General features: G+C 47.7%; 1 protein-coding gene across 1 annotated transcript in view; it reads right to left on the reverse strand.

Annotated features, from left to right (window-relative positions):
- The window catches only part of LOC144499873 (interleukin-13 receptor subunit alpha-2-like), a 72,309-nt gene that overhangs the window by 13,911 nt on the left and 34,272 nt on the right, over window positions 1-24,126 (reverse strand). Inside the window, exons 4-9 of the mRNA XM_078222478.1 lie at window positions 20,625-20,779; window positions 17,830-17,977; window positions 12,321-12,441; window positions 12,066-12,226; window positions 11,826-11,965; window positions 8,570-8,711 (exon numbers count right to left, since the gene is read on the reverse strand). Coding sequence (XP_078078604.1) covers window positions 8,570-8,711; window positions 11,826-11,965; window positions 12,066-12,226; window positions 12,321-12,441; window positions 17,830-17,977; window positions 20,625-20,779 — 867 coding nt within the window. The remainder of the gene's footprint in view (window positions 1-8,569; window positions 8,712-11,825; window positions 11,966-12,065; window positions 12,227-12,320; window positions 12,442-17,829; window positions 17,978-20,624; window positions 20,780-24,126) is intronic.

Here is a 24,126-nt window from a genome sequence, read left to right on the forward strand (position 1 = left end):
AAGAAGCAGGTCCCAAAATCCATTGCCAGAACAGGGATCAAACCCCTCTTCCTCCCCAGGAAGTGCACGTTTACTGTGCATCTTGTATTCTGGAGCTGTGGACAGTGCTGGTCAAGGCTCCAGTTTCTTTCCAGCACATGGCTGACCAGGAATCTCGCCCACGCTCAGTGCCTGCCATTGGCGTGTATTGAAAGGATGTTCGAGTGCCTTCTTTGCCCATCAAGTTCTAGACTGGGTCTTGGAACCCAGAGCTACAGGGAGGGACAGTAATCACCACACCACAAGGCCTTCACATTCAATGATATGACCACAGAGATTAGATTGCAGTCTCATTAGGTGTATGCAGTCTGCATGTGCTGCACCGGGATCATACACTAATTCTGTGCAGTCACATTTCCAGACCTGGTTTAATTAAAATATTCATATGTGAGACAAATAAAAGAATTAAGACATTCCAAAATGCTTTCCAACCCAGGAGTGCTTAGTCACTGTAGTAATGGAGGAAATGTGGCAACTCAATTTTACACAGAAATCTTCCACCAATAGCATCGTCATAATAACCACATAATCTGATTTGTGATGCCGATTGGGAGATTCCAGGATACCACGGTTAACTCCCTTGCTTTCATAGAAACCATAGAAATCTCCACAGTGTAGAAGGAGTCTGCACTGACCACAAACCCACCCAGGTCCTATCCCCGTAACCTCACATATTTACCCTGCTAATCTCCCTGACACTAAGGGGCAATTTTATCTTGGCCAATCGACCTAACCCCCACATTTTTGGACTGTGGGAGGAAGCCGGAGCACCCGGAGGAAACCCACGAGGACACGGGGAGAATGTGCAAACTCCACACAGACAGTGACCCAAGCCGGGAATTGAACCCGGGCCCCTGGTGCTGTGAGGCAGCAGTGCGAACCACCCTTTGTTTTGAAATAATGCCTTTGAATCCTTTCTATCCACTTGAGAGAGCAGACAGGGTTTGACATCTCATCCAAACAATGACACCTCCTGCAGTGTAGCACTTCCTCAGCTGGAATATCAACCTAGATTTTTGTGTGCTCAAATCCCTGGATTGGGAGCAGTGCCGGATTTAGACTTGGTGAGGCCGTAAGCTATACAAAGCTTGGAGGCCCCTTGTTAAAAAGTTACACCAAAAGGTCTCACAAAGGTGCGTACCAAAACAGGACCTTGGGTCGCCACAAAAAAATTGAAAACATAATTATGCCTTTTAATTAATTAATAGCAAGGTATTTAAAGTGAAAAATACAAATTATTTTCAAATGATTGCATTTACTGATTACATATTTATCATTTTGCCATTTTAAAACTACACATAAAAATTTGCTACACAAGCCATTTCAAAAACTACAGAACACATAAAAAGCCACGTGTAATTTTAAAACACCTCAAAAAAAATTCTGAAATTTTGTGTGGCCCCTGCAGATTGTGAGGCCCTAAGCTGTAGCTTGTTTAGCTTATGCCTAAATGTCGGGATATGGGGGTAGGGCCTGGGTGGGATTGTGGTCGGTGCAGACTCGATGGGCCGAATGGCCTCTTTCTGTACTGTAGGGTTTCTATGATTCTATAAATCCAGCACTGATTTGGAGCCAAATGCAGAAGCTTTTCACTCTGATACAAGACTGATGTTCCCTGACCTGCTGAGAGTTGTCAGTATTTGCTGTTGTTAATTTAAATTTCCAGCTGTATTTTGTTTTTCTTTGCGTATGCAGATAGACATATCTGACTATGTGGATAGAGGAAGGATGTCCATGCTATAGAGGGATTACAGCAAAGGTTAACCAGGCTGATTTCTGGGATATCATGTGAGGAGAGACTAAGTCAGTTGGGATTATATTCATTGGAGTTTAGAAGAGTGAGAGGGGATTTCATAGAAACTTATAAAATTCTAACAGGGTCATAGAGGGTAGATTCAGAAAGAATGTTCCCAATGGTGGGGGGAGTCCAGAACTAGGGATCATAGATTGTGGATAAGGGGCAAGCCATTTAGAACTGAGATGAGGAGAAATTTCTTCATCCAGAGGGTGCTGAATATGGGAATTTCACAGTAACTTCATTGCAGTGTTAATGTAAGCCTTACTTGTGACTAATAAATAAACTTTAAAAAAAAGAATCCACTGTCACAGAAAGTAGTTGAGACCAAAATGTTATCTGATTTCAAGAAGAAATTAGATATAGCTCTTGGGGCTCAAGGGATATGGGGGGAAGGGGGGATCAGGATATTAAAATTGATGATCAGCCATGATCAAAATGAATGGCAGCGCAGGTTTGAAGGGCCGAATGACCTCCTCCTGCTTTTAGTTTCTATGTGACTAATGAAATGGAGAATTTACTTCCCTTCATGAAGAAATGCTATCAATGGGTTTATTGAAAGCAGATATTTTTTAAAATAATGTATAAATAATCTGGCACACAACCCAGAACTAATTATTTGCTCATGAATAACCATTGTCACATTATGGGTCAGCATTTAAAATTCATTATAGACTGGTGGTCCAATTTCATTTGCAATCCATTATTTTTAAGGCTAAATATCTCTTCATCTTTTTCGGGAAATGCTTTTCCGATAAACCACAGTTAAAGCAATTTGTTTTCAAACACATTCAGGAGGAAGAGCAGAGGGTGTGGGACTAATTGGATAGGTCTTTCAAAGAGCCAGCAGAGACATGATGGGCCAAATGGTCCCTCACTCTGTGGAATGATTCTGTGATTTACTCCTGATTGATAACTCATTGACTTCTCCAACATGGCAAGTTTTTGAAGAATTGCTGAAGAACTCAGCTGCCTGGTCTGTGTGGAGGAATGAACATCAGAAGGCTTGGGGAAAAGAGGCACCATATTACTGGACCCCATTTTGTGCAGAATGATAAGGCTTATAGGAACATAGGTATTAGAAGAAGACAAATTCAGCCCTTCAAACCTGCTGCACAATTCAATCAGATCATGGCTGACCTCTCCCTGGTCTCAAATCCACCTCCCCACCTGTTCCCCATATCCCTTTAACCCATTTTCTATTAGGAATACATCTATTTCTTTCTTGAAACCCTTCAATGATTCAGACTCCACTGCGCTATGGGGCAGTGATGCGTGTTATCACACACGAGGCTTGAGATGCTCAGGAAATAAAAGCTTTTATTTGCTGTAACAACGAAGCTACTAATTATATACACGATCCCAGACTGAGGGGTCCCAGACAGAGCAGTGACCTTTATACCTCTCCCAGGAGGCGGAACCCGACTGGGATGTACCACAATAACTATAATACAAGGTGTAACAGCCCAACCCTAACCCCAACAGCAACAAGTAGAACAACCCATCCCTAACCCCAACAGCAACATATATACATACTTGTAGTACTGGCCAGACCCTGGCTCAGTACTATCTAGTGGGAACCAACGATGGTTCACCACATTCACCCCTCCTTTGAAGACAAAGGCCGGCGGGGTACAAAAAAACAGAATAATTTGTCATCAGTCTATAAGTTCAGACGGTCAGGGGGACCGCACCGTCGTTGTGACCTCCTCAATACCGGCGATGACACCAGAGTAGGCACTCGCGGTGGCGTTCTCCCCAAGGCGATGTCCAACTGTTCCTCCACAGTCTCACAGGCCGGTTGACCCTGAGGTGATGGTAATCCATGGAGTTCCGACACGCCCTGAAGTGGCGACCATCCTCTGGACTCAGGCAAGCTGTACACGGGGGTAAAAGGGTTAAGTAATGGTCCTGATGTTGCTCGCGCCGTGTCCGGAGGGGAAACAAGAGTTATGGGGTTTGTAACAGAGGGTATGGGAGCGACAGGGGTTTCTACGTCCCCTGCTGGCGCCAGGTCTCGGATCGAGACCGTGTCCTCTCGCCCGTCAGGGTATGCCACATAGGCATACTGAGGGTTGGCGTGGAGGAGATGGACCTGTTCGACCAACGGGTCGGACTTGCGGGCCCTTACATGTCGCTGCAGGAGGACAGGTCCTGAGTACGTCAACCAAGACGGTAATGAGATCCCAGAGGAAGACTTCCGAGGGAATGAAAACAGCCTTTCATGGGGAGTAGCGTTGGTTGCCGTACACAGGAGTGAGCGTATGGAATGGAGCGCATCAGGGAGCACCTCTTGCCAACGGGAGACTGGAAGACTTTTTGACTTCAACGCCAGTAAGACAGCCTTCCAGACTGTAGCATTCTCACGTTCCACCTGTCCGTTACCCCTAGGGTTGTAGCTCGTGGTTCTACTAGAGGCAATCCCGTATGAAAGCAGGATTGCCTCAAGTCATCGCTCATGAACGACGAGCCCCTGTCGCTGTGAATGTAGCTGGGGTACCCGAACAGGGTAAAAAGATCACGGAATGCCTTGATAACCGTGGCAGCGGATATATCAGAGCAGGGAACAACAAAAGGGAATCTCGAGTACTCATCAATGATGTTGAGGAAGTACACATTCCGATCTGTTGAGGGAAGGGGGCCCTTAAAATCGACACTCGGTCTTTCGAAGGGACGAGTGGCCTTGACTAATTGTGCCCGGTCAGGTCGGTAAAAGTGCGGTTTGCATTCCGCGCATCCCCGACAGCTTCTTGTTATGGACCTGACATCCTCCACCGAGTAGGGCAGATTGCGGGCTTTTATAAAGTGGTAGAGCCGAGTGACCCCAGGATGACATAGGTCATTATGGAGAGCCTGCAAACGGTCCTCCTGTATACTGGCGCATGTTCCACGCGAGAGGGCATCCGAGGGCTCATTGAGTTTCCCTGAACGATACATGATGTCATAGTTATAGGTGGAGAGTTCAATTCTCCACCGCAAGATCTTGTCGTTCTTGATCTTGCCCCTCAGCTTGTTATTAAACATGAACGCCACGGACCGCTGGTCCGTGATCAGGGTGAACCGTTTTCCCGCCAAGTAATGGCGCCAGTGCCTGACGGCCTCCACAATGGCCTGGGCCTCCTTTTCCACCGCTGAATGCCGAATTTCGGGGCCTTGGAGGGTGCGGGAAAAAAAGGCGACGGGCCTGCCCGCCTGGTTAAGTGTGGCGGCCAGGGCGAAATCAGATGCATCGCTCTCCACCTGAAAGGGGATGGACTCATCAACAGCGTGCATCGTAGCTTTCGCGATGTCGGCTTTTAGTTTATCAAAGGCCAATCGGGCCTCTGGTGTTAGGGGAAAAGAAGTGGACTTGATGAGCGGACGGGCTTTGTCCGCGTAATTGGGAACCCACTGTGCATAATAAGAGAAGAAGCCTAAGCATCATCTCAGTGCTTTTGCACTAGTGAGCAGGGGAAGTTCAAAGAGGGGACGCATACGGTCTGGATCAGGGCCAATGACCCCGTTTTCCACCACGTATCCGAGGATGGCTAAACGGCGCATACGAAACACACACTTCTCCCTGTTGTAGGTCAGGTTCAGGCGAGATGCAGTGCGTAGGAAATTCAGGAGATTTGTGTCGTGGTCCTGCTGGTCATGGCCGCAGATGGTGACGTCATCCAGGTACGGGAAGGTAGCCCACAGCCCGTTCTGGTCCACCATTCGGTCCATAGCATGCTGGAAGACCGAGACCCCATTGGTGACACCAAAGGGAACCCTGAGAAAATGATACAAGCGACCATCCGCCTCAAAAGCCGTGTAGTGTCGGTCCTCTGGGCGAATGGGGAGTTGGTGGTAAGCAGACCTGAGGTCTATGGTGGAGAACACCCGGTACTGCGCAATCTGATTGACCATGTCAGATATGCGCGGGAGGGGATACGCATCCAGCTGCGTGTACCTATTAATGGTCTGACTATAGTCAATGACCATCCGGGGTTTGTTCCCACTCTTGACCACCACGACCTGCGCTCTCCACGGACTAGCGCTAGGTTGTATGATCCTTTCCTTGAGGAGCCGCTGAACTTCAGATCGAATGAAGATCCGATCCTCAGTGCTGTAACGCCTACTCTTAGTCGCAATGGGCTTGCAGCCTGGCACAAGATTCTGGAACAGGGAGGATGTGGTAATCTTCAGCATCGAGAAGCTACAGGTGGGGCGCGTTGGGCAATTTGGAGGCTGCTGTTCTCCCACTGAAAGCGAAGGGAGTGGCCCACCGTACTGTAGGGTTACACTCCTCAAGTGGACCATGAAGTTTAGTCCGGGAAGTATTGGCGCACAAAGGTACGGCAACACCAGGAGCTTGAAACGCTCGTAAACTGTGCCTTGCAGCATTAAAGTTACCAAGCAACTCCCTAGCACGGTGACAGACCGGGACCTTGATGCCATAGAAATTGTCTGTTTGACAGGTTGAATCCGGAGTCCACACCGCTTCACAGCGTCTGGGTGGATAAAACTCTCAGTGCTCCCGCTGCCAAACAGACAATAAATCAAGTGGTCATTTACCTGAATGTCCATCATAGACTTGTCAAGTCTATGAGGCTTGGCCTGGTCCAGGATGATCGACGCCACCGTTGGTTTATGAGCGCCACTGCAGGCGGCTGAGATTGACGAGGATGACCCCTGCTGGTCATTCGCGGTCGGTGCCGACCAACATGGCCGCTCCCATAAGTCGCACGTGGGTGATGGCGCCAAACTCAGTGACCCCTGGTGGTCACACCTCTCCGACGCCATCGATTGGAATGGCATCGTCCTGGCCTCGCACGTGGACGAAACCCTCGACGATGCCGACGACGAAGTACCGGGCTCCGAGGAATCGCAGGCCGCACTGCTGTTCCGAGAAGCAGATTTAGATCGGCACACTTTCGAATAGTGCCCCTTCTTACCGCAGGCAGAGCACAACACAGCTTTAGCGGGACACCGTTGCCGAGTATGCTTCGCTCCCCCACAGAAGTAACACCGCGGGCCGCCCGGAGCTGCTGCCATCGTCTGGCCCGAGTGTGAGCACGCCATCACGCAGCATTTCGAACCCGAGGGACGAGGAGGGATCAGCGACTGCTCCTGACATGTTGTCTCCACGTGGTCTTCAGGATACAATACTAGGCTTTTGGAGGCGGTCTCCAACATCTCCGCTAGTTCTATCGCCTGGGTGAGGTCAAGATTACCTTTCTCCAGTAGTTTGAGTCGGATGTAAGATGATCCGACTCCCGCCACAAACGCATCTCGAGCGAGGTCGTTCATATTCTGCTCAGCCGACACTGCTTTGCAGTTACAGCCCCTGGCTAGCTGTTGGAGCTCGTTCGCGTATTCATCCGTCGTTTCGCCGGACTGCCGTCGTCGAGTGGCTAAGAGGTAACGAGCGTGTATTTCGTTGGGCGGTTTAATATAACGCTTCTTAAGAAGCTCGAGGGCCTTTGTGTAGTCGGTGACCGCACAGATCGCGAGGTAGACAGTGTCGCTTACCCTCGCATGGAGGACCCGGAGTCTGTCATCATCTGTGGTGACCACTGCGGAGGCTGCCAGGTAGTCCTCAAAACATTTCAACCAGTGGTCGAAGGTGTTAGAGGCGCCCGCCGCACGTGGATCCAGTGTAAGGCGTTCAGGCTTCAGTATCTGCTCCATACTCTCTATATCGGTTTTTTTTCCGACGAGAGTTTATTTACAGCAAATAAAATTGATGCGCGTTATCACACACGAGGCTTGAGATGCTCAGGAAATAAAAGCTTTTATTTGCTGTAACAACGAAGCTACTAATTATATACACGATCCCAGACTGAGGGGTCCCAGACAGAGCAGAGACCTTTATACCTCTCCCAGGAGGCGGAGCCCGACTGGGATGTACCACAATAACTATAATACAAGGTGTAACAGCCCAACCCTAACCCCAACAGCAACAAGTAGAACAACCCATCCCTAACCCCAACAGCAACATATATACATACTTGTAGTACTGGCCAGACCCTGGCTCAGTACTATCTAGTGGGAACCAACGATGGTTCACCACAGGCAGCGAGTTCCACAAATTCACCACCCTCTTTGAGGTGTAGTTCCTCCTCATCTCAGTTTTAAATCTACTGCCTCTCAACCTATACCTGTGACCTCTTGTTCGAGATTCCCCCATAAGAGGAAATATTTGGCATAAATTTACTTTATCAATCTCTGTTAGAATTTTATATACCTTGATCAGATCCCCTTTCATCCTTCTAAACTCCAGTGAGTATAAGCCCAAACTGTTCAATCTCTCCTCATGCGTCAACCCTTTCATCCCCAGAATCAAGCTGGTGAACCCCCTCTGAGCTACCTCCAATGCCACTGCATCCTTCCTCAAATAAGGAGACCAAAACTGGACACAAATACTCCAGATGTGGTCTCATCAACACCCTATATATGCTCCAGTCTGTTCCTTGCAGGGACATTGGCTAACTACACCCAGCTCTTCTCAGGCAGCCTTCAGGAGTAAGAGGGGCAGAGAGAAAGTCAATGGTAAGTTTATTTATTGCAATCTTTTTCTCTCGCTAATGCCACATTCAAGCTGAAAAACAAGTAAAGGGAGAGGAACAAATAACAAAAAGCAGGCCGCATTCTCGCTGGCATCAGTGGTGAAAATGTACAGGTTTCAGAATCATTCAATCCATGCAGCAACAGAAAGGATGAGAAACTCTCAATGGACCTAACAATGGTTCAAGGAAAGAGAAAGCTTACCAATAAAATCCTCGTTGCTCCACTCACTCCAGAAGCGAGTCTCTTTGCAATATTGTAATTTCATCCTTACTTTCACTGAGTGCCGTTTTGTTGGGTTGAGGTTGACAAGAACATACTCTGTTTCACCACGGATGCTTAAAAGCTAAAGCAAAACAGATAGGGATGTAGACAAAACAATTAGGGATACAAAAAGTATTCTTTCTGGTTGTATCACAGCTTGGTATGTCTCCTGCTCTGCCCAAGACCACAAGAAACTACAAAGGGTCGTGAATGAAGCCCAATCCATCACTCAAACCATCCTCCCACCCATTGACACTGCCTACACTTCCCGCTGCCTCGGCAAAGCAGTCAGCATAATTAAGGACCCCACCCACCCCAGACACTCTCTTCACCTTTTTCGGTCGGGAAAGATAGACAAAAGTCTGAGGACACGTACCAACCAACTCAAGAACAGCTTCTTCTCTACTGCCGTCACAGACTTTTGAATGGACCTACCTCTCACTAAGTTGATCTTTCTCTACACCCTAGCTATGACTGTAACACTACATTCTGCACTCTCTCCTTTCCTTCTCTACGAATGGCATGCTTTGTCCGTATAGCACACAAGAAACAATACTTTTCACTGTCTACTAATACATGTGCCAATAATAAATCAAATCAAATCAAATTAGACTTTGTGCAATACAATACCCTATAAAGATAGCAGAGGAGAGTTGAGAAGCATTTTTCTTTTCTATGCAGTGAGTTATGATGATTGGGAATGTTCTGGCTGAACGGAGTCATGGAAGCAAATTCAACAGTAACTTTCAGAAGGGAATTGGAAGCACATTTGAAAAAGAAACATTTTACAGGACTTTGGGGAATGGGACCAATTGAAGGGCTCTTTCAAAGAGCTAACACAGGAACGATGGACCAAATGGCCTACCACTGTGCTGTGCAGATATGCAGCGGATCTGCCTTCCCCAATTCTTACTTAGAGGAGGTAATTAATTGGCTCTGAAATCCTGTAAGTGTTTCTGTCAGTCTCCTGCCTCAAAAGAAATGGCATAAACAGCAGCCATTTGCCTGTGAGAGTTTCCACTGGAGTTATGACATGGGTCATAAGCCCAGTCTATCACTCAAACTAGCCTCCCATCCACTGACACTGTCTACACATCCCACTGCCTCAGAAAAGCAGCCAGCATAATCAAGGACTCCACGCACCCCGGACATACTCTCTTCCATCAGGAAAAAGGTACAAAAGTCTGAGGTCACATGCCAACTGACATCTTCCCTGCTGCCATCAGACGTGTGCGATTTTCTATGAACGGTATGCTTTGTCTGTATAGCGTGCAAGAAATAATGCTTTTCACTGTATGCTAATACATCTGACAATAATAAATCAAAACAAATCAAATATGGAGACTAGCAAAATGCATTTAAGGCAAAGCATGGTAAGTATGTGAGGGAGAAATGACGTGGAGATGCCAGCGTTGGACTGGGGTGGACACAGTAAGAAGTCTCACAACACCAGGTTAAAGTCCAACAGGTTTATTTGGAATCATGAGCTTTCAGAGCGCTGCTCCTTCATCAGGTGAGTCAGAGAAAGGAATGGGTGGAAAGGATGGTGAATTAAGATGAAGTTGGGGGGAAAAGGGCTCATATGAAGCATAAAAACTGGTATACGACCAACTGTGCTGGAAAATTTTAATTTATTTATTAGTGTCACAAGTAGGCTTACATTAACACTTCAATGAAGTTACTGTGAAAATTCCCCAATCGCCACACTCTGGCACCTGTTTGGGTACACTGAGGGAGAATTTAGCATGGCCAATGCACCTAACCAGCACATCTTTCAGACTGTGGGAGGAAACTGGAGCACCTGGAGGAACTCCACACAGACACGGGGAGAACGTGCAGACTCCGCACAGACAGTGACTCAAGCCGGGAATCTAACGCGAGTCCCTGGCACTGTAAGGCGGCAGTGCTAACCATATGCCATTGTGATATTCTGTGGAAGATTACTCTTTGGTAGTTGAGGTTGGAGAGATCGTACAATCTCGACAGTGCAGGAGAAGGCCATTTGGCCCATCGACTCTGGACCGACTCTCCAACAGAGCACTTTTACCCAGTTGCATCTCCATAACTCCACGTTTTTACCCCGCTAATCCCCCTAACCGACACAACTTGAGATACGAAGGACTATTCAGCAATACCAATCAACCTAACCTGCACATCTAGAGAGGACAGTGCACCTTAATTACCACGATCAATGGGCAGGATATTGGGACTTCCTTTTCACTACCCAGTGCAGCCTCTCATTTTTCAGTCTTTTACGGGGATTTGAGCAGAGGGGAGGGCCTGGGTGGGATGCTCTATCAGAGAGTCGGTGCAGACTCAATGGGCCAAATGACCTCTTTCTGCACTGTAGGGATTCTATGGTTCTATTATTTTGTGAAATGGAAATTATGTTTAACCAATTTTTTGGTTATTGAATAATGAAGCAGGCTCGGGAGGCCAAGTGGCCTATTCCTGCTCCTAATGCGCACCAAGAGAAACCTCTTCCATTGATTTAATAGACCATTAACTTCTTGAGTAAGCCACTGATGGATCTTTCTTGCCATGTTTTATTTTCCATCGGAAATGTATTTTGGCTGAATAGTTTGAACTTTAAAATGAAATGTTTCCCACCATTTATTAACCACAACACCTTTTAGCCCATCTACACGATCAACCTTTGGGATTTTCCCCTGATACTTCTTACGCCATTGTCTTTATTTAATTTTAAGATTCTTGTTTCTGGTTGGAGAATGTGGGCGGGATTTTACCATCCTGCCCGTCACGGGAATCGTAGCGTGGGTGGGGGAACGGACCATGCAAAGATCTGTTGACCTCGGGTGGGAATTTCCGACCTTGAGGGCGAGCACGGCCGGAAAATCGCGCCCTGCCACTTTCGAATTTAACATGCAATTTGGAATTCAATTGTAGGCACAAATCTGTGTTCGATTCCCCATTTGGCGGAGTCTGCATGTCCTCCTCATATCTATGTGGGTTTCCTCCGGGTGCTCTGGTTTCCTCCCACAGTCCGAAAGACGTGCTGGTTGGGTGCATTGGCCATGCTAAATTCTCCCTCAGTGTAACCCGAATGTGCGCCAGAGTGTGGCGACTAGGAGACTTTCACAGTCATTTCATTGCCTCCTTGTGACACTAATAAATAAATTATATCAATGGTTAGCAACTCACAAGACAGTGATGCAAGGTAATTCATAAACGTTACCTTGGTACTACCCTCATCCAAATCTGTGACTTCCAATTCGAATGCAAAGCAGTCAATACCGATGTTGTAACCTGGAGGCATGTCCCATTTCACAGTCAGATTTGGTGAAACCTCAAGATTTACTGGTGGGTTGTATATCTCTGAAAGTTAAGGAGACAACCAATCACAATCGATTGAACCTTTAATCCGATGAGAAACAGAAGAGTCGAATACAGCATGATGAAAGGGGCTGTTTTGTACCATACAACTGAGGATCAAGCTCTGTATAATATGGTCGAATTGCTGTAGAGTCGCTGGATCCATTAACGCATATTAGAATGCAATTTTTCTCAATGTGGTCAGCATGGCAGCCCTCGTTCGCATCCGTCAAATGAGGAACACATCTCTTGATACTCCCCTGACTTCAAAGAAAAATATCTTCAATTAACATGGAAATAATTATCAGAAAATTTGGAGTTGTTTGAGCTTATTATGGACTCACGTTTTGACAGTTACCTGTAATGCATTACATACTGGGTGTCTGTTGGTGCTTTGCTACCTGCTCTCCATGTACAATTCATGGATGAATGATTATACACAATACACAAAAAGTTGGAAACCATTGTTTTTAGATCACCTGTGTTAATAAAATAAACGAGAGTTTAATTAAAACATATTTTCATCATATATATGGCCCATTAACAGTAAAGTTAGCACATTAAAATTATCAGAAAGGCTTTCTCTCAGAAAATTAGCTCTAATACATGTGATTATAATATAGAATGGAAGTGCTAGTCCAAATTGTAAAACAGTTCAAGTTAATTAATAAGAATTTCCCCAGATCTTTGCTTTTACAACGCATGTTTTTCTTTAATATGGTTTCTTTAATGCGTGTGGGACAAGGGCGTCACTGGCTTGCCAGCAGTTGAGAGTCAACCACATTGTTGTGGCTCTGGAGTCACATGTAGGCCAGACCGGATGCAATATATTGTATGCAGCCTAACCAAACTTTTGCAACGGTTCAACCCAACCTCCCTGCTTTTGTACTCAGCATCTCACTCATCGGGCAGGATTTTATGGCCTCACTCGACTGGTAATTGGAAAATCTTGCCCGAGATCAACGGACCTTCCCATTGTCCGTCCCTCACCTGCTCCAATTCCGGTGGCGGGCGGGGTGGTAGAATTCTGGCGAAGATGTCCTGCCCCCTTCAGAGAGTTAGAAACATACACATAGAGACTGTACTTGTTTAAAAAGGCTCGGCACAGCCTTCTCAAAGGCAATAAATGTTGGCCTTGCCCATGTCATTAACGTCCCGAGAATCTGGAATTAACAGTCTACTAATGACCATGAAACCACTGTCGATTGTCGGAAAAACCCATCCGATCACTGATGTTCCTTCAGGGAAGGAAATCTGCCATTCCTTCCTGGTCTGGCTTACATGTGATTCCAGAGTCGCAGCAATGTGGTTGACTCTCAAATGCCCCCTGAAATGGAGGGCAGTTAGGGAGGGGCGATAAATGCTGGCTCAGCCAGCAACACTCCCATCCTGTAAATGAATTTTTAAAAATTATTTGTGGCTGGCTAAAAAACAGCATGTTCTCATGAGATGTCATCTCTGATACTCATGATGTGGAGATGCCGGCGTTGGACTGGGGTAAACACAGTAAGAAGTTTAACAACACCAGGTTAAAGTCCAACAGGTTTATTTGGTAGCTTTTGCTACCAAATAAACCTGTTGGACTTTAACCTGGTGTTGTTAAATATCTCTGATACTGCCATATTGCTGGCTCTATTTGCCAAGGCCAACCCTGGATCACTTGCTGAGAGAGGATCTGTAACCCTTCATCATGACTGGATGCCTCCCTAATTTGACCCAGTTTCAGTGACATTGACTCGGTCAGGCGTTCCCACACTGGGGTCTATGGACTTAGGGGGTTGGCAAAGCTGGTGGCAAACGCCAGTTCAAAGTTCAAAGTTTAAAAAGAATTGGAGAAATCAAATGGGCTAATCAGAGCAAGGCCTCTCAGCTAGTCAGCCGATCAGCATCCAGTGCTCCAAGACGTCTTGCTTTGATTTATTCAATCTTGCTGTTGCTAGGCAGAAATTCCCGCTGCCTACAGCGAGGCCGAGGTGAGTCAGGAGCTGGCAGGTGATGAAGAGCGGCATGGTGGCACAGTAGTTAGCACTGCTGCCTCACATCGCCAGGGATCCGGGTTCAATTCCCGGCTTGGGTCACTGTCGTGCGGAGCTTGCCTGCGTCTGTGTGGATTTCCTCCGGGTGCTCCGGTTTCCTCCCACAGTCCAAAGATGTGTGGGCAAGGTGGATTGGCCATGCTAAATTGCCCCTTAGTGTCAGGGGGACTAGCTAGGGTAAATGCATTGGGTTACGGATATAGGGCCTGGATGGGTCTGCTCCGTGCAGACTCGATGGGCCAAATGGCCTCCTTCTGCACTGTAGAATTCTATGATTCTATGATTCTATGAAATTGCCAGAAGCATGGCAGCAACACAGGATGGGGTTCAGGCCTCAAGAAAGGAGCGGAGAAGTGGCCTCGGGCCTCAAAAAAGAATCAGTGGGGTTCAGACCTTGGGAACGGAGCGGTGGGGTTCAGGGCTTGGGAAAGGAGTGGCGGGGTTAACGCCTTGGGAAAGGAGTGGTGGGGGGTCAGGGCTTGGGAAAGGAGTGGTGGGGTTCAGGGCTTGGGAAAGGAGCGGTGGGGTTCAGGACTTGGGAAAGGAGCAGTGGGGTTCAGGGCTTGGGAAAGGAGTGGTGGGGTTCAGGGCTTGGGAAAGGAGCGGTGGGGTTCAGGGCTTGGGAAAGGAGTGGTGGGGTTCAGGACTTGGGAAAGGAGTGGTGGGGGTTCAGGACTTGGGAAAGGAGTGGTGGGGTTCAGGACTTGGGAAAGGAGTGGTGGGGGTTCAGGACTTGGGAAAGGAGCGGTGGGGTTCAGGGCTTGGGAAAGGAGCAGTGGGGTTCAGGGCTTGGGAAAGGAGTGGTGGGGGTTCAGGGCTTGGGAAAGGAGTGGTGGGGGTTCAGGACTTGGGAAAGGAGCAGTGGGGTTCAGGCTTTGGGAAAGGAGCGGTGGGGTTCAGGGCTTGGGAAAGGAGCGGTGGCGTTCAGGGCTTGGGAAAGGAGTGGTGGGGTTCAGGACTTGGGAAAGGAGTGGTGGGGGTTCAGGACTTGGGAAAGGAGCGGTGGGGTTCAGGGCTTGGGAAAGGAGCAGTGGGGTTCAGGGCTTGGGAAAGGAGTGGTGGGGGTTCAGGGCTTGGGAAAGGAGTGGTGGGGGTTCAGGACTTGGGAAAGGAGCAGTGGGGTTCAGGCTTTGGGAAAGGAGCGGTGGGGTTCAGGGCTTGGGAAAGGAGCAGTGGGGTTCAGGGCTTGGGAAAGGAGCAGTGGGGTTCAGGGCTTGGGAAAGGAGCAGTGGGGTTCAGGCTTTGGGAAAGGAGCGGTGGGGTTCAGGACTTGGGAAAGGAGCAGTGGGGTTCAGGCTTTGGGAAAGGAGCAGTGGGGTTCAGGACTTGGGAAAGGAGCAGTGGGGTTCAGGGCTTGGGAAAGGAGCGGTGGCGTTCAGGCTTTGGGAAAGGAGTGGTGGCGTTCAGGACTTGGGAAAGGAGCGGTGGGGTTCAGACCTTGGGAAAGGAGCGGTGGCGTTCAGGCTTTGAGAAAGGAGCGGTGGGGTTCAGACCTTGGGAAAGGAGTGGTGGCGTTCAGGCTTTGGGAAAGGAGCGGTGGGGTTCAGACCTTGGGAAAGGAGTGGTGGCGTTCAGGCTTTGGGAAAGGAGTGGTGGTGTTCAGGGCTTGGGAAAGGAGTGGTGGGGTTCAGACCTTGGGAAAGGAGCGGTGGGGTTCAGGCTTTGGGAAAGGAGTGGTGGGGTTCAGGCTTTGGGAAAGGAGTGGTGGGGTTCAGACCTTGGGAAAGGAGCGGTGGGGTTCAGGCTTTGGGAAAGGAGCGGTGGGGTTCAGGCTTTGGGAAAGGAGCGGTGGGGTTCAGACCTTGGGAAAGGAGCGGCGGGGTTCAGGCTTTGGGAAGGGGTTCGGGCCTTGGGAAAGGAGGGGTGAGTTTTACTAACCATATCCAGGCTGTGCAACTACAACTTCTTAACCTTTCTTACCTTGCATCTTGGTGCATCCCCAACACGCAAATCAGAGGTGGAGGCTGCCTGCTGTCTGCTTTGCCCCGTTGTCTGTGGTGGTTTGGTGGGCATCTCCTGGAGGGCTGAAACCTGGAGGAGGGCCCCAGCCTGCTTTTGGAGTCCTGCTGTGTGGCAATGTTACCCCTCTCAGCCTGTGGAACTAAAGCTAATGAGATCACAGGAAGAGGGGACTCATGACTCCCAGAGTCATCTGGTGGATGGCCCTAGGGTGTGCACCAACTGATCCTCCTAACTATGGGTGCCCAAGAGCCTATAGCTGCTTCCTTGAGAGACGAGCGGGACAAGAAACTTTTTAAAAATGTATTTGTGGGACATGGGCGTCGCTGGCTGGCCAGCAATTATTGCCCATCCCTAATTGCCTTTGGAGGGCAGTTGAGAGTTGACCACATTGCTGTGGCTCTGGAGTCACATGTAGACCAGACCAGGTAATGACGGCAGATTTCCTTCCCTAAAGGACATTAGTGAACCAGATGGGTTTTTCTGATAATCGACAATGGTTTCAGGGTCATCAGTAGATTCTTAATTCCAGATATTTTTTTATTGAATTCAAATTCCACCATCTGCTGTGGCAAGATTCGGCCCCCGGCCCCCAGAACAAAGAATAAAGAAATTATAGCACAGGAACCGGCCCTTCGGCCCTCCAAGCCTGCACCAACCATGCTGCCCGACTTAACTAAAACCTCCTACCCTTCCGGGGACCATATCGCTCTTTTCCCATGCTATTCATGTATTTTTCAAGACGTCACTACCGTATCCGCTTCCACTACCTCCCCCGGCAACGAGTTCCAGGCACCCACCATTCTCTGTGTAAAAAATATGCCTCATACATTTCTTTTAAACCTTGCCCCTCGCACCTTAAACCTGTGTCCCCTAGTAATTGACTCTTCCACCCTGGGAAAAAGCTTCTGACTATCCAACATTAGCTGAGAACATTACTGAGTTTCTGGATAAAGATAATAATGATAGCACTAGGTCATCGCCTCCTCCGGCGATTGCAGCAGTGGGCGGAACCAGAAAATCACATCCTATGTATCAATGTGCCCTGCATTGAAGATACATTGGAAAGCATGGCACAGTGAAAAGTCCATTCAGTCCAAGTAGCCCATGCGTGTTTTTTTTCTCCAAACAAACTTTCATTAAAGCCAGAAGCTGCCAGTGCAATAAATTCCTACAGGTATTAAATAACATATATACATATTTATAGCCAATATATGTAACCTATGGACACTTACGTGTACATACATGCCGACACTTTAGCTAAGAAAGCCCACCAAAGCCTCTACTTTCTCAGAAGACAAAGGAAATTTGGCATGTCCACTACGACTCTCACCAACTTTTACAGATGCACCATTTAAAGCATTCTTTCTGGTTGTATCACAGCTTGGTATGGCTCCTGCTCTGACCAAGACCGCAAGAAACTACAGAGGGTCATGAATGCAGCCCAATCCATCACGCAAACCAGCCTCCCACCCATTGACACTGTCCACACTTCCCGCTGCCTCGGAAAAGCAGCAGCATAATTAAGGACACCACGCACCCTGGACATTCTCTCATCCACCTCCTTCCATTGGGAAAAGGATACAAAAGTCTAAGGGCATGTACCAATCGACTCAAGGACAGCTTCTTCCCTGCTGCCATCAGACTTTTGAATGGACCTACCCTGCATTAAGTTGATCTTTCTCTACACCCTAGCTATGACTGCAACACTACATTCTGCACTCTCTCCTTTCCTTCTCTATGAACGGTATGCTTTGTCTGTATAGCGCGCAAGAAACAATACTTTTCACTGTATCCCAATTTAAAAATAAGATCAAAATATAAAAAAACAAATACATATGATATTGGTATATATACAGCCAGCTGCCATACCTGATGGTGGTTGGATATCCTTGACAGTCCAGTTACTTTCTTTTCTTGTTTTTCTTCTTTTATCAATGAGCACATTTTTAATTCGTAGCGAAACACCCCTGTGCAATTCAAATATTTTAGAATATTCTGGGTCACGGAGCCTGGAATCCTGTGACACAAGTTAAAACAATTGGTGCCCTTAAAGATCACCCATTCAATCCGATGTCTCTTTATGTATTTTTCTAAATAATAAGATATGAATCCCTACAGTACAGAAGAAGGCCGTACCAACCACAATCCCACCTAGGCCCTATTCCCATAACCCCACGCATTTACCCTGCTAACCCCACTGACACTAGGGTCAATTTAGCACAACCAATCAACCTAACCTGCACATCTTTGGACTGGGGGAGGAAACCAGGGCACCCGGAGGAAACCCACGCAGACACAGGGAGAATGTGCAAACTCCACACAGACAGTTCCCTGAGGCTGGAATTGAACCTGAGACCCTGGTGCTGTGAGGCAGCAGTGCTAACCACTGAGCCACCGTGCTGCCTCATTGTTTGAACACTTAAGGGTCTTATCGGTTTCACAATGGGAATGGCCACCCAATTCTTTCCCTGTACCACAGCTCACCTGATGGACAGCTTGACGGCAAATGGGTAGATGGCAGGTTCAGTTACCCGCTGGATTTTACATATCCCCTGCCTTCAAACCTGCCTACTGGAAATGTAAAATCCATCCCTATGTGTGCTAGCTGTGACTCAGTAGGTAGCACACACACATCTCAGTCACAAGGTTCAGTAAAGTAAAATAAAGTTTACTTATTAGTCACAAGTAGGCTTACATTAACACTGCAATGAAGTTACTGTGAAAATCCCCTAGTCGCCACACTCCAGCACCTGTTCGGGTATACTGAGGGAGAATTTAACATGGCCAATGTGCCTAACCCGCATATCTTTGGACTGTGGGAGGAAACCAGAGCACCCGGAGGAAACCCACGCAGACATTATTAAAGAGGAGATAGCAGGGCATCTGGATAGAAATGGTTCGATCAATCAGACGCAGCATGGATTCATGAGGGGAAAGTCGTGCTTGACGAACATGTTGGATTTTTATGAAGATGTGACTAGGGCGGTTGATGGAGGAGAACCGGTGGATGCGGTGTTTTTGGATTTCCAAAAGGCGTTTGATAAGGTGCCCCATAAAAGGCTGCTGAAGAAGATTAGGGCACACGGAGTTGGGGGTAGTGTGTTAAAGTGGATTGGGGACTGGCTATCCGACAGGAAGCAAAGAGTCGGAATAAATGGGTGTTTTTCCGGTTGGAGGAAGGTAACTAGTGGCGTGCCGCAGGGATCGGTACTCGGGCCGCAACTATTTACTATTTATATAGATGATCTGGAGGAGGGGACGGAGTGTTGGGTAACGAAATTTGCAGACGACACAAAGATAAGTGGAAAAGTGAATCGTGTGGAGGACGGAGAAGATCTGCAGAGAGATTTGGACAGGCTGAGTGAGTGGGCGAGGATATGGCAAATGGAGTATAACGTTGAGAAATGCGAGGTTATACACTTTGGAGGAAATAATAACAAATGGGATTACTATCTCAATGGAAACAAATTAAAACATGCTACCGTGCAAAGGGACCTGGGGGTCCTTGTGCATGAGACGCAAAAGCCCAGTCTGCAGGTACAACAGGTGATCAAGAAGGCAAATGGGATGTTGGCCTATATTGCGAGGGGGATAGAATATAAAAGCAGGGATGTCTTGATGCACCTGTACAGGGCATTGGTGAGGCCGCAGCTGGAATACTGTGTGCAGTATTGGTCCCCTTATATGAGGAAGGATATATTGGCATTGGAGGGAGTGCAGAGAAGGTTCACCAGGTTGATACCGGAGATGAGGGGTTTGGATTATGAGGAGAGGCTGAGGAGATTGGGTTTGTACTCGTTGGAGTTTAGAAGGATGAGGGGGGATCTTATGGAGACTTATAAGATAATGCGGGGGCTGGATAGGGTGGAGGCGGAGAGATTCTTTCCACTTAGTAAGGAAGTTAAAACTAGAGGACACAGCCTCAAAATAAAGGGGGGTCGGTTTAAGACAGAGTTGAGGAGGAACTTCTTCTCCCAGAGGGTGGTGAATCTCTGGAATTCTCTGCCCACTGAGGTGGTGGAGGCTACCTCGCTGAATATGTTTAAAGCGCGGATGGATGGATTCCTGATCGGTAAGGGAATTAAGGGTTATGGGGATCAGGCGGGTAAGTGGTACTGATCCACGTCAGATCAGCCATGATCTTATTGAATGGCGGGGCAGGCTCGAGGGGCTAGATGGCCTACTCCTGCTCCTATTTCTTATGTTCTTATGTTCTTATGACACAGGGAAAACGTGCAAACTCCACACTGACTGTGACCCAAGCTTGGCGCTGTGAGACAGCAGTGCTAACCACTGTGCCACCGTGCCGCCCCATCCTCTACTAGGATGTGAATATAAAAATAGAGCTGGCGCGCCAGAGTAGGAATGCTGTATTGTCAGAGGTGCCACCTTTTGGGTGAGACGATAAACTGAGGCTTCATCTGCCTGTTGAGGTGAATGTAAAAGAGCCCATGGTACCATTTTCAATTAGAGAAGGATAGTCATTGCCGATATATTGGCCAATGTTCATCCATGCTTGATGGACGAAACTATGACGGGACAGGACTGGGCAGGGAAAAAGAAACTGTCCCCAATGATGGAAGGATGGAGAACCTATTTAAGATGACTGACAACATATTGGAATTAGCTTTGAACATAATAGAGAGAAAAGAACTCAATCTTACTTCTTGCCAAGTGTGAGAATCGAGGTACTTATACTCAAACAGATATCTAACATTACTCTTCTTTATGTCTTCACTGAGGCTGTCATTCCAAGTAAATGTCAGTTCTCCGAGCTGTATATCTACAATCGTAATGTTGGTCGGTGGATTAAGTTCGGCTGTTTTAAAGATAATAAACAAACATTAATGAGCGAAAGAAGAAGCTGTAAATGTGGAAGTTGCATTCACATTCAGGCTCCTGTTCAACACGAGCAGATAATGAGAGTAAATGTACTTCTAGAAACTCTGTACAACTCTTAGTGAGATAGCAAGGCAGGAAAAGCCCATCTACGTTACCCATCTAAACTTTCTATCCTGCTCCTTACTGGAATTCTGCAAATAAACTTTAATTTAAAGTTTAAAATAATTTAAAATTAATAACTTAAAATTAATTTCAAGTAATTTAAAACTTTAGCAAAGTTTAATAAATAAACTTAATTTTCAGGGCGCACGGTGACACAGTGGTTAGCCACTGTGGTGCGGGCGCAGAGGAATCTGGATACATATATGCATGAACCACTGAAAGTGGCAGGATAGGTCAAGAGAGTGCAGAATAAAGTATATTACTTCCTGGGCTATGTTATGTTAAAGCAACGTGAAATATTGGCATGGCTTCAAATGGAATGTCTTGTCCAGTCCTGGGCACTCCACCTCAGGAAGAATGTGGAGGTATTAGACATGGCCAATCAACCTAACCCGCACATCTTTGGACTGTGGGAGGAAACCGGAGCACCCGGAGGAAACCCACGCAGACATGGGAAGAATGTGCAAACTCTACACAGACAGTGACCCGAGGCCGGAATCAAACCTGGGACCCTGGCACTGTGAGGCAGCAGTGCTAACCACTGTGCCACCTCAAGCACGTTACTACATAACACCTATTGCACATTAATTATCTTCCACCAAATCTCATCACTTTACACTTGGTGGTATTGAGTTTCATAAGAACATAAGAACATAAGAAATAGGAGCAGGAGTAGGCCATCTAGCCCCTCGAGCCTGCCCCGCCATTCAATAAGATCATGGCTGATCTGAAGTGGATCAGTTCCACTTACCCGCCTGGTCCCTATAACCCCTAATTCCCTTACCAATCAGGAATCCATCTATCCGTGATTTAAACATATTCAACGAGGTAGCCTCCACCACTTCAGTGGGCAGAGAATTCCAGAGATTCACCACCCTCTGAGAGAAGAAGTTCCTCCTCAACTCTGTCCTAAACTGACCCCCCTTTATTTTAAGGCTGTGCCCTCTAGTTCTAGTTTCCTTTCTAAGTGGAAAGAATCTCTCCATCTCTACCCTATCCAGCCCCTTCATTATCTTATAGGTCTCTATAAGATCCCCCCTCAGCCTTCTAATTTCCAATGAATACAAACCCAATCTGCTCAGTCTCTCCTCATAATCAACACCCCTCATCTCTGGTATCAACCTGGTGAACCTTCTCTGCACTCCCTCCAAGGCCAATATATCCTTCCGCAAATAAGGGGACTAATACTGCACACAGTATTCCAGCTGCGGCCTCACCAATGCCCTGTACAGATGCAGCAAGACATCTCTGCTTTTATATTCTATCCCCCTTGCGATATAGGCCAACATCCCATTTGCCTTCTTGATCACCTGTGCACCTGCAGACTGGGTTTTTGCGTCTCATGCACAAGGACCCCCAGGTCCCTCTGCACAGTAGTTTCACCCGCCACTTGTTTGGCTATTGACTGAGTTTATTGAGAACCTTTTTTGGTGGTAGATATTGGCCAATGCACTCAGTTTGACTTTAAATGTAAGCACTTTGATCGATATTCTGTCCTCTAAGCTGTTACAAAAATGATAGGGAGTAGAGGTTTCAACTCTGTGGGTTCCTACTCTGCCACCTTCCTCTACATGACCAACCTTTTCTATCTACCTTTCAGTCATGTATCAGTCTAAATGAATATCTTGCCATCTATTCATTCTGTATGAGTCGATTGGGATACTAAAGAAATCGTGCCAAACGATCAAGAAAGTTGGTCTTTTCAGCAAACTGCGAGTCACAATCTTATGGCTCTCAGTGCAAAAAAAGTGCCAGGATGCGATTCTCGCCAGTGGGGGTGGGGGGCCTGAGATCGCCAGTGAAGCCGGCTGCTGAACTCTTCGGGCACCATTGCACTGGGAGGTTTCCTGCCACACAGCCCCCCCCACACACCCCACGGACATCGGGACCCCCCCCCCTGCCGATCATCACCCCTGCAGATCTTCCCCCTTGTCTTCCCTTCCCTCCCCAATTACCCCCGTCCACATAATTCCCTCCCACCTCAATCACCATCCCTGCAGAGCTCCCCCCCTTTTCTGCCCCTGTCATTGCTCCACCACTATTCTGGCCCACTTGGCACTATGGCTGGCGCTGTTTTGGTGCCTGGTGGGCAGTGCCAGAGTGCCAGGCGGGCAATGCCAGGCTGTCACTGTCCCATGGGCAAGGCCCGGCCCTGCTCCCAACCACCGGGGGGCTTTAACAGCCTCCAATTCCCCCCAGAAGGCTATCATGCCTGGTCTCCGCAGATGGAGACCGGCTGTGATTCTCGCCGGTGGGAAGCTCGACTAATGAGCAGGTAGGTGCAGCGAGCCCGGACGATAGGATCCAGGACTCACTGTTGACACGCTAACATGTCGTAAATATTTAAATCGGCTTTGTTCCCTGTTGCTGATTTCGCCAGCAAAACGGGGCCAGTATGATCAGGGGAGGTGAGAAATTGGGCACGTTTCTCATTTTTCGCCTCTTGCCCAGTTATACCACCTCACCTCATCGAACGACGGTGGGTAACATTAACTGCCTCACCTGTGTGTAATTGGCCGTGTGACCGCATCAAGTTCCTCAAAGTTAGCCAGCCATGGTATGCCCCTTGTGAACTTATGATCGCTCTTTCTAATCAGCCACTGTCCTTCCAATTAATTAATAATGGTCTCTCTTCATCAAAGTCTCAACTGCCTTCTCCGCAATGGCGATAAGGATGATCTTTAAGGTTTGTAATTTGAGGGATTATCCTTGTCACAAAAACCCATCTGGTTCACTGATGTCCTTTAGGGAAGGAAATCTGCCATCCTTACCTGGTCTGGTCTATATATGGCTCATGGTGCAGCACAGTGGCACAGTGGTTAGCACTGCTGCCTCACAGCGCCAGGGACCCGGGTTCAATTCTTCATCGGGTTGCTGACTGCATGGAATTTGCACATTCTCCCCGTGTCTGCATGGGTTTCCTCCGTGTGCTCCGGTTTCCTCCCACAGTCCGAAAGATGTGTGGGTTAGGTTGTTTGGCCATGCTAAATTAACCCTAGCGTCAGGGCAATTAGCAGGGTAAATATGTGAGGTTACGGGAAAAGAGCCTGGGTGGGATTGGGGTCGGTGCCGACTCAATGGGCCGAATGGCCTCTTTCTGCACTGTAGGGATTCTATGACTCTATTGTCTCTTTTTATCAGGAACTGCACAGACCTTTGCTA

Source organism: Mustelus asterias, chromosome 10 (genome assembly GCF_964213995.1).
Source record: "Mustelus asterias chromosome 10, sMusAst1.hap1.1, whole genome shotgun sequence".
NCBI lineage: Eukaryota > Metazoa > Chordata > Chondrichthyes > Carcharhiniformes > Triakidae > Mustelus > Mustelus asterias.